General features: G+C 36.9%; 1 protein-coding gene across 3 annotated transcripts in view; it reads left to right on the plus strand.

Annotated features, from left to right (window-relative positions):
* Window positions 1-11,132, plus strand: part of LOC137291894 (protein wntless homolog) — a 191,275-nt gene that overhangs the window by 16,258 nt on the left and 163,885 nt on the right. The window contains exons 8-11 of one of the 3 annotated variants that reach the window (XM_067823452.1): window positions 1,508-1,661; window positions 2,181-2,261; window positions 5,381-5,455; window positions 6,474-10,922. In XM_067823452.1, the coding sequence (XP_067679553.1) occupies window positions 1,508-1,661; window positions 2,181-2,261; window positions 5,381-5,427 (282 nt within the window). In that variant the 3' untranslated portion in view covers window positions 5,428-5,455; window positions 6,474-10,922. Of the gene's footprint in view, window positions 1-1,507; window positions 1,662-2,180; window positions 2,262-5,380; window positions 5,456-6,473; window positions 10,923-11,132 lie in introns of those variants that run through there. The other 2 variants (XM_067823450.1, XM_067823451.1) reach the window with 2 other exon arrangements.

Here is an 11,132-nt window from a genome sequence, read left to right on the forward strand (position 1 = left end):
TGACCTATCATAATGTTCTCATTTGTAATGATCATTTTCCAAATATTCTGGTGATTATGATGATGCAGAAGTTGGCCAAGTCCCATGCTTAAGAAGAGCATTCATTATGCTGTGCTGTAGCTGCTCCGTCTCTGTGCTGCTCCCAATAGCGATTTTGATAAAGACTTGTTGCTACACAGATAACAGCTTGCTGCTTGGTGTTTTTGTGATGGGTGCCTAATTTGGAACATATACTGAACAGCAAAAGACTCACAATTTACGAAAAAAAATTGAAATCTCAGAAAAGTAAGCATTTGTGTTTATTTCTGCTACAACTACATCTAGATACAGTAAAATACTTTTATAACGATATACAAGGGACCACTGAAATTAGTTCGTTATATCCGTAGTTCGCTATTCACGAAAATCCATTGAAAGAACAGTAAAACACACTATACAGTACAACACATTCCTACTCAGTTTATTCATACATTCATTCATTAATATTATCTTTTCTTTTCTTTTGTTCATCTTTTTTAATATCTTTTCACTAGAGAGTCAGTAATCTTACACAGGTCACTCGTGACTACGCACTTGTCATTGAATATATCGTATTTTAAAAGTCTCAGGGGTATCAAAAGCTTATGTCCTCATTTCCGATGTGTGTAGGAGACGTGAGCGACGGGCTTTAAGTCTCCGGCAATCTGATTGGTTAATAATGCAAACTACAACTTCACGTAGGTGTAAAATCTGGAGTGTGTTTTGTGTTAGCCAATCAGATTGCCAGAGGTCGGAAATCTCAGACGCTCCTTTCAATTCATTCCACATACTCCTCAAGTCAACACAAGAGGCAAGTGTTGTATCCCACCATTGACGTCTAACTTATTGGTCACATTTCAAAGTGAGCACCGCTAATTGACAATGCTTCAGTTTACTTAATCGACTATTCACACTATTAATTAGTGTTAACTGAGACTGTCGAGGATTTCAAAGTGAGCTTCGCTAACTGGCAATGACACTGATTGAGTTCGCTCAGTTCGTTATTCATACCATTAATTAGTGTTACCTGGGACTCACGGGGATTGCAAATCAGTTCGCTATAGCAGTAAGTTCGTTATAGAGAATTCGTTATTCACGACTTTTTTTATATGATATCATATAGTGTTTTATTCGGGACTTTTAAAACAGTTCGCTATAGCCGTCGGTTTGTTATTTCCGTGTTCATTATAAAAGTATTCTACTGTATTTGTATAGCGCCAATATCCAGTTAGTTCAACTGCTGAAGGGCGCTTTATTTCTTCTATATAAAAACTTGACAAATAAAACAGTTGCTGTGTTTTTTTGACTGTTCAGTATGTCTTGCTCTGACTTCATGGTAATCTTTTGTTTTAGTCTGACAATTTTTGCAGATCTGGTTACACCAATTATTACCAACAACAGTTTTTTTTGTAGCACAGAAGATTGCTTCCTACCTGTTGACCAATGTTGTACGTCTGTGTCATGTTGTACATCTGTGTCATATTTCCAGGGCTTGATCTACCGCTTCAAATTCCTGATGCTGATAACCCTCCTGTGTGCTGCTCTCACTGTCATCTTCTTCATCATCAGCCAAGTGAGCGAGGGGTCATGGAAGTGGGGGGATGAGAACATCAGCCTTGAGTATACCAGCGCCTTCCTCACAGGTGGGTTGAGGACTGGAAAATAACTTACATCCTAGTGATGTTCCCTGTGAATGCCTTACAGAGTCCCAGAGCTGCAGTGTTGTTTGGTGGTTAAATCAAACTCCTGGATATCCCAGGGTTTTATAGCCTACATGGGTACAATGTGTTGAAAACTATTTCTCTTGATTGATGGAATATTGCAAAGAGTTGCGTGAAACCTTACTCATTGTGTGAACAGAAGCAGGCACTGATGGGTTGGTTATTACCTAATTTCTTGTGAAAGGACTCAAAGATTGAGAGTTGTATTTGAGGTCACAAATACAACGAAACTCAAAGTGAGAATTATAGAAAATAGTTAACAATTATTGGCCTGTAGTACTTCTATTATGCATATTATGAATGGATTAGATGGACTAGTGACTTGTTTGACTGCAGTCATTGTGTCAATCACAGGATTGTTTGTTCCACACTAGATGATTTACAGACTGTCACATTACTGAAAATGGCGTTAACCATCAATTTATTTATTTTTCGTTGCAGGTGTTTATGGAATGTGGAATGTGTATGTAATTGGCTTGCTGTGTATGTACGCGCCATCTCACAAGGCTGTGGCAAACGATGGTAAGTGGTGCAGTCATACGACGATTCACATAGGTGAATTACTTTTTAGCTGGTTTAATTAGATTCATTTGTTTTCAGTTGCACACAACATGCTGAAAGCTTCTGTATTACTTGCTAATTTCAGGACAGGAACTTGATTTGACTGAAAGATTAGGGGTACATGCGCTTAGATCCATTCCTTCTGAATTCCCACTAATTCATGCTTGTTCTGTGGGTGGTGGGATAGTCTAGTGGTTGAAGCAATTGTTGTCATGCCAAAGACCCCAGGTTCCAATAGACCGATCCAATCTGTCAATCAAAGCTGGGATATGCAGCGATTTCGGCCAATCAGCAGGCCGGGCGTGCTTTCTGGATTTGTCAGACTTATTTCTGGGGTCAAACGAAGCCTCCGAAGCGATGTGCTTCGAATTATGCTACTCACACTCACAATATCTATTATACATTGCTTCGATTTCATGAGTACCTTCAACAGAACCATTTTGGTGAAGACAACAAAATTGAGGTGGATCAAGCAGTGCGATAGGCCTCACAATCAGTTAACTGTCAGCACCATCGTTCTCAAAACCTACGTCTGCTCGAAGTTGAGAATTTGCACAGTCTAACTAAAGAGTCTAAGTAAACTGATCCTCAGTACGTTTCGTTACACTCCACCACTGAGTCTAACAAAACCTTATGGGAGGTCACGTCAGGTAACCTTTGAGATTGACCAATCAGAACACAGCTTACCAAATCGCGATCGTGCACATTCGCACATCCCTTATGAACTTTTTATCTCGAAAAGGTTTGTACCCAAACGATTCCGAATGCTATTTAGCGTACGATCGCTTCCGGGTGAAGCACACAGCGTACGTACTGCCATGACAACGTTGAGTAAACAGTCGCTGAAAATAGTGTTTTTGACAATATTCAAGGATGTTATCTTGCGGAAATATTAGCTAATGGTAACCATGTCAACAGAAAACCAAAAGTGTGTATACTGCAGGCCAAATAACTGTATTATATGCGGATTTTTGTTTGTGGAGAGATCTGTGTCGGTGACCTGAATATTTTGAAAGTCCCTCCGATCCCTAAATAGTAGCCGTTGTCTGATTGGTTAAATCTATTTACTGTCTCGCATTTGATTGGACTGTAATTGATTGCTCAAAGGTTACCTGACACGACCTTCTACTAGGTTTTGTTATACTCAGTGGTGGAGTGTAACGAAATACACTGAGACGAAGTTTACTTAGACTGGAATTTGCATGAATTTCCACACTTTCGCACATGTGCAAAATCATTACCAATTACAGGACAACAACTAACAGTTTAAGGCTTCGTAAGTATTATGAACACGGATGGTTTCTGTAACTACAACACTGTTTTTGCTTAACGGTTTAGTCAATACTGGGCATTGATTTGGTAGACCATAGAACCAAAACGAGACAGGTGAGAGGGCCGTGACACAATGTAAACAAATCTAATTTCGGTTAGGGACGACCAGAATTGCAAAACATGTTACATTAAAGTACAATGTGATGGATATGTTTGCCTTTGATCTTACATATTCTTAAATTTGTCACAAATTTTATGATGTCAAGTTTCAAAAGTACAATCTGAAGGGCTACTAGCGCAAAATATTTGTGGAGTAATATTTTTTAATCAAAGGGACAGTGTAAGCAGATGCCTATCACGCAATATCCAAAATATGAAAAGCATTTCAAATGAATGTCTACTGAACCATGCCTTAAATATTTTGGAATTTCTATAAAGAGATGTGGGTCGAGACGAAAACTTTGCGAGAAGAATAGTGACTTTCTGGAATATTTGAGGGAATTAAATAAAAATGTATTTCTTAACTAAGAGAACATTATTTGTTTTTAATTTTTGTTACAATATAATTTTTTTCATGCAGGAGAGGTACATTGGTACAACTGTCATTTTTATTACTTAACTGGAAATGATAAGGAGATCTTTTAAGAATCCTGCATCCTTTAGTAAACGTAGAAAGGTAGTAAAATAAATAGTACTATAATCAAATATAAATAATTATACCTAACTAACATATTAGATTCATGTGGTTTGAAAGCAGAACCAGGCATGCTTAGACAACACTATCGACGTATCATGGCAGAGCAATAACATGGCACTAACTTAATTTCTTGGCTCCTGCTTTACGATTTTATATTTTTTTTAAAATAATAATATATTCGCTAGTGAGATTTGTTTGAAAGTGATTACTTGTATCGTAACTCATATAAAAGTTATTTCAACATCCAGAGAGTTTGAAAAAAAAGACAACAACAAATGCTACGTTGTGGCCACACCCTGGTCTGGCATTATTCAGTCTTGGAACAGAATAACTTACAAGCTCACAGTTGACTATCCATTAACTGGAATGAATATTGAAACATACAATTAACCCAGATTTGACGTAATGCTTCTTAGAAATCACCAGCTTTGGGGGAGGTTACCAATGTTTCATCACTGAGCCAAAGTGTTGTTTATTAAGATGGACAGATTCTTCAAGGTTTGTTGATACATGGTTATTTGGAAAATTAGCTACATAATAAATTGCACACTGGTTTGCAGGATGTGAATGCTTTAGGGCATTTTCCTAAAGTTTGTTAAGACTTTTACCACATTTTGAAACAACTTTAATATGTTTTTGATGGCATTAGTAAGTACTCCAGAAAAGGAAACATCAGATTTCGTGTTATGTCCTCGAGGTATATGTTCTCTGATATAATAAAACAAAGAGTACTATCATCATTGTTTAAGAATCAATATAGTCCAGATGTAATTTTATTGACAAAAGCTTTGAATTTTTAGATATTCTTTGCACCTTATGTCCATTAGTAATTATCTCTGAAGAAACCTAGTTAACTGTTAACTGGTAACTGTGGATCCTCTGTTCAAAGATTTTACTGTTTCTGGAAGATGGGTCAGTGTACAGGTGCAGAGTGTATCTGGGACCTTTGTGTTATGGTGGTGTTATATACCTGGACATAAACACTGGCAGTTCATGAAGTCCAGTATTGTGGAAGTTTGTAAATTAGGATTCCACAACAAAGTACACACAGAAAAATAAATTGAAGAGGATGATTAAAAAATATATTTCCATATATTCCATGTCATTTTAGGATGGTGTACAGATTGTGAAGAGGGAAATTTTACTGAGATTTGCTGAAGATTAGCTGCTGAATATTTGCTTCTGGGTATGTTCAGATGCATGGAAATATTTTTTCTGCTTTGTTAGTCAAAGTTATAAACTCATGATTTCACATAAATGATTGAACTAAATTTGAACATCAGATAAAAGATCGAACTGAATTCTCCTCGCTCAGTGTTGACAATCTATTTGTAGACACCAAAACGATCTGCAGCTTGAACATCTGGTGGTGTTCACGGTTATTATAAAATTACGATGGGAATCCAGGAATAAATAAACCAAACAGTTTCACTTCCCTGCTAGTATCTTAGACGGACGTGAAAGGCCAGACAGATTAATCATTTCGAAAGAAAATACGCTTCCTACATGCAGCCGCTGGCTGGGACAATTTTTTCTTAGAGCATGTAACTCATTTTCACTTGCTAATTACAGTCTGTCAAATAACAAATATTAAGTAATATACGCATAGCTTTCCTCTTTAAATATCATTCATAAACTACGGATACCAAAGTACCGCAAGCAGAATTCATCAACACCGTTCTCAATGTACATACGTCTCGCTGGCGGTGACGCCATTGTCAGAGGTTGTCCCCTAAACGTAAAAAAAAATGGAGTGGGCGGGGCTTATCGGCCCGGACTGGATTGGTCTATTACCCACATGGGTACATTATGTAAAGTCCATTTCTGGTGATGTTGCTGGAATATTTTTGTTTAATTTCCCCTTAAGAATACACACAAAGAAGAGGTATAAAAGCAGTCCTCCAGCAAAATATTAACTTATATGTTCTGGGAGTATTTCTTGTTGAAATGTGTTTATGGGTGTATGTTCGTCATCAAAATAATGCATTTGATAAATGCTTTGAATGAAAGTTTCAACCAGTTATTGCTTGTCTTCCTCACTGCTACATAACTCCATCATAAGTGACAAATCACAGGTGGTGGTGGTGGTGATGATGATGACGATGGTGATGATAATGATGATGATGATGATGATGATGATGATGGTGGTGGTGATTATGATGATTGTGATTATGATGATGATGATTGTGATTATGATGATCCAGATTCAGTGAACAGCAGTCAGGAGGAGGAGGAGGTGCAACTGACGCAGATACCGTCAGAGGCATCAGCCCTGTCTTCTTTTGCGTCGAAGGCTGCAACCGACTGAGGTGTTCATCAGATCAAATCCAGGATCATCGATCAGCCCTGGTCTCTACACAGTGCTAACTCAGACAGGGTACAATATCCCAGCTCTAGACTCCGTTCTTACAACTTGTGATATGTGTCTATATTTTGTCAATGGCTTACAGTTTCAATGGTTACTTTGGTGATATCATTTTAGAAACATTTTTGCCATAAGCCTTTTACTGTTGTCATTATTGCTTCGTTTTTTGAAAACTCAGAGATCAAATTTTAGGGACTTCTATTGATCAAACCCCCCAAAAATTTCATAATGTCCTTTTGTATTCATAAGAATTCTGTCAGGTACAGATTTGTCATGTGACGTGAAATGACAGTTCACAAGTAATGCAGTCTTGTCTGAAGTGAATGCATGAAAACCTGAACAAACTTGTATGTAATGATACACTTAACTGGTTTATCCATTATTATGCTAACTGCTGCATGATGCTGAAGGATGCATGTTTAGTCCAGTGGCTGGTGTAGAGTTATGTCCCTTGTTCATGCCAGAAACCCGTGGTTGTGGGTTAGAATCCCATTTTGCCCTGATTATGTTTCTTTTTCAGTCAAAACCATGTTTATGTTTATCCATGAAGGCAAATGTCTGCAAGTTGAGTCACTTTAACCTTTCCGCCCACATTAAGCTGGAACATAGCTGGAACACTGGTCAAAGAAATACCACTTTAAGCACAGATCACACATGATACTGCACAAGTAACTTCTTTAGGCAGGATAAATGCTTGGAAAGCTTAGATATTTAAATAATCAAAACCTGCTGATACTTAAAATCCAGTTTTGTACATTTCTGTATTTGTAGTTTAGATGCCTTAGCATATATATTTTACAATAATAATCATGCTGTATATTTTGATAGCATGATACACGAAGTTTACACATTTATACTTATATTAATATATATAATACATCCAATATTTCTACTATATATTTGTATGATACATGTCTTTAAAAGGGAGAAACAACTGTGTTCTTGTAACCAAAACATGATGCATTTTATGTCATGTTTATGTAATGTTCTGGTCAGCATTTATCATGTTTATGGACCAATGAAATAACTTGAGATCATTGCTGATGGTATTTTTATCTGACCAAGGTATCAAATTGATGTCACCACTATAGGCTTAATCGACAGCTTGAGTTCACTTGTAAGTAAAAACAGGAAACAGACCTATAAATAATCAGTCATCATCTTCATCATTGGTGAAAAAGAGCGATTTGATCTTGATTTGAAATATTGTTCATACCTCAGTGAATTGTTTTTCAGTCTCCATTCTCTACATTTGTGAGTACTGGACGCACATTTACTAGTTACAGAAACCTCTTGAGATGTAATCAAAGTAAAACACAACTTTGCAGATATTGCAACTTTTTGGTATGCACTTGCCAAAACAAATCACAAAAAATGCCAATTCAACCCAAGAAAAAAAAAACTGAAGAAAAAAATCCTGTGAAATTGGAGTTCAAACTATTCACAATTTTCCCCCAGTGCTGGGGGAAAAAGTGGTTACAACAGTCATGCTGTGCTCACAACGCATGCACAGTGAATAGGTTCGCAGAGCTTGAAAGAGTATGCATGCCTGTCTGGAGTATGAGGTCGTGAGCAGTAGTCTAATGTTGGTTGTGTATACAAACAAGTAAATAAACTATATGTTGTATAAGCAAAAGCATGTTGATTGTGATAAGCAGACTCTGTCACAGAGAAAACTCAATGTCTGGTTTATTCACACCTATATGTCTGCCTGGCGGACTAGGAATGACAATATGCAATGCACGCCCACCTGCTCTGAATGGGTTTGGTGCCGCCGCTGCTTTATTTCGATGAAGGTAGACACAAGAACAAAATATTGCACTTTTGATTTACGGTTATACGCTTCTAATTTTGTTTATTTTTTCTCAATCAGCAATGCCTCTTATGTATCACGAATAAGTGGTATCTGTGTTTTAATTATGTTTGATTTTTTGGTTGCATGTGACCTTTAAGCATTTAAGAATTTTATAGATTATCACTGTGTTGTTTGCATACATAGAATAGTGAGTTGTTCTAAGATCTGAAAGTAAACAATATTAATAATATTCTTTTAGTTTTTGTTTAATATTTGTGTAGTATTGAGGTATTTGTTATTTCAAGGTTTATGTTCGGTGGGGGTGTTGCTGAGCCCCCTTAATGTGCAAGCTTTGCAGTCTAAATAAACTTAGTTTCAGTACTTTTTGTTACACTCCACTACTGAGTCTAACAAAACCTAATAGGAGGTCGAATCAGGTAACCTTTGAGATTGACCAATCAGAACACAGCTTACCAAATCACGAAAGTGGACATTCAGACATACCTTTTGAACTTTTACCTCCGAACAGCTAATCCTATTTTCCATATGATCGCTACCGGGTAATGCACATGGAGCATGCTACAATACTGTCAACAGTGAGTAATCAGTTGCTGAAAATAGCGCTTTTGTCAATATTCAAGGATGTCATCTTGCGAAAATATTGCTAATGGTAACAAAGGCATCAGAAAGCCCTAGGCATATGTACTGCTGGTCAAATAACTGTGTTTTATGTGAATTTTCTTTTATTGAGGATCAGTGCCAGTCCTGCCAAACCCTAAACAGTAGCTGTTGCCTTATTGGTTAAATCTGTTTGGCCTTCTCACGTTTGACTGGAGGGTCATAGGTCGCTGAAAGGTTACCTGAAACGACCTCCTACTAGGTTTTGTTAAGATTCAGTAGTGGACTGTAACTAGAGGTACCGAGACTAAGTTTACTTAGACTGCAAGCATTGAAAAGTTTACATCCCTTGCAGTGACAGGACCTGGTGGTTGAATATTAAAGATGCAGATTCCTCTGTGTTTACAAGGTAGTAATGGTCTTTAACTTAAATATCTTCCCATAGTAAGCTGTCTCACAGAAACAGTGGCGGAATATTGTTCACATTTCAGAACAGCTTTAAATTCACTGCATAGTGGCTTATGCTAAAGTAAATTGCATTTACATTGTTTCTTGAAAGTGGTGTCATTGTGTAGCAGAGCATTTTGTACTTTACAGAAAGATCTGGGTTTTTTAATAATGGCATAAGTTTTGTGTCATCTTTTTCTCAATTCTAGAAGGTAATGTTCTTATCACAGTGGAACCGAGGGATCCTGTCATTTACATGACATCTGTTGAAGCAGTATTTGATCAGCTATTGCCAATAGAGAAAAAAAGCAGAAACTGCAAATATCATATGTGTGTTCTTGCATTTATATACCCACATCTGTGTCTGGCTTCATGTGTATATAAGGACTTGTGCTTTATTGTGATTTCCATCAAAGCCATGTTTCCATTGTTCTATTGTATATACTTCAGTATGATGGCTACGAGATTATTGTACTTGATGTTACTGTGGTAACAACAAAACACCCATGACAAAACTTAGCAATACAAAATATGGCAAATTATGAAAATACTATTCCCTCTTCCATATGATGTTTCATGTTTCAAAGGTTAATTGCTTGGTTTGATTGTTTACCTGTAATTGTACATTGTTAAGAGCATTAATATCACTGCTGGTTCAAACCGAAATAATCCCCATAAGCAATAAAACAACCATCCACTTCTTGCCAGCTTACTGATACACATTTTTCATCAGCAATTAATTATTACAAGTATTAGTAAACAGAGTTTCCTATTGACACATATTTATGGGTTGGTTTTACCAACATCCTGTAAAATTGGAAGGCTTGGTTTAATCCATGCTGACCATTATCTAAGAACACATATATATTGGACCGGACCACATTTTATGGAACAGTTTAAGGCTTTAGGGTAGCCATATGGTGAAAGTATTTGCTGGCCATACCCAAAGTACATGTATTGGGTTGACTCCCTACAGGGGTATCACATGTAAGGCATAGTTCTGCCTCAGTACAGCTGGGATATTGCTTAAAGTGGAGTAAAGTCCTATGAAGTGGAGTCTATGAAGTGGAGCAAAGGCACATGCTGTTCAGAATTAGCTTACTGTTGTTGTTTGTGGTGGAATGAAGGAACCACATTCTGAAGCCCTGTGGTTTACACTTTGGGCACATAGGCATTACTGTTGGCACATAGGCATTACTGTTGTGATAGTGATGAGGACCTGAACATGTGAATCATGCCTCTTATATTGTGTTGTGGCATACTTACCTACGCTTTGGTGTCACACGACAAAGATCTAATGGATTTTAAAGTTTACAGCAATAGAGTAATTTAGATATTTTTATGTGTACATTTACATGTACCAACTTTATATATTCTGTATATTGTAGATAATTTTGAGAATAAATGTTCTTTTGAATTACTTTAAAATAACCTCTTGAATTTTCATTGTAGAGGTGTAGTAGTGGTTTCGGGAAATTGCAGACCCAGACATTGCTCACTACTTGTTTTTGTTTCAGTGATAAGGCTGGAATAGAAAATTTGAGAATGTTTCAACAACTACAGACTCTAAATAATTACCATCATTCCATCAACCTTTGAAGGAATGAACTTAAATAACCTCATTCATTCCTGAGGTGG

Source organism: Haliotis asinina, chromosome 7, assembly GCF_037392515.1.
Source record: "Haliotis asinina isolate JCU_RB_2024 chromosome 7, JCU_Hal_asi_v2, whole genome shotgun sequence".
NCBI lineage: Eukaryota > Metazoa > Mollusca > Gastropoda > Lepetellida > Haliotidae > Haliotis > Haliotis asinina.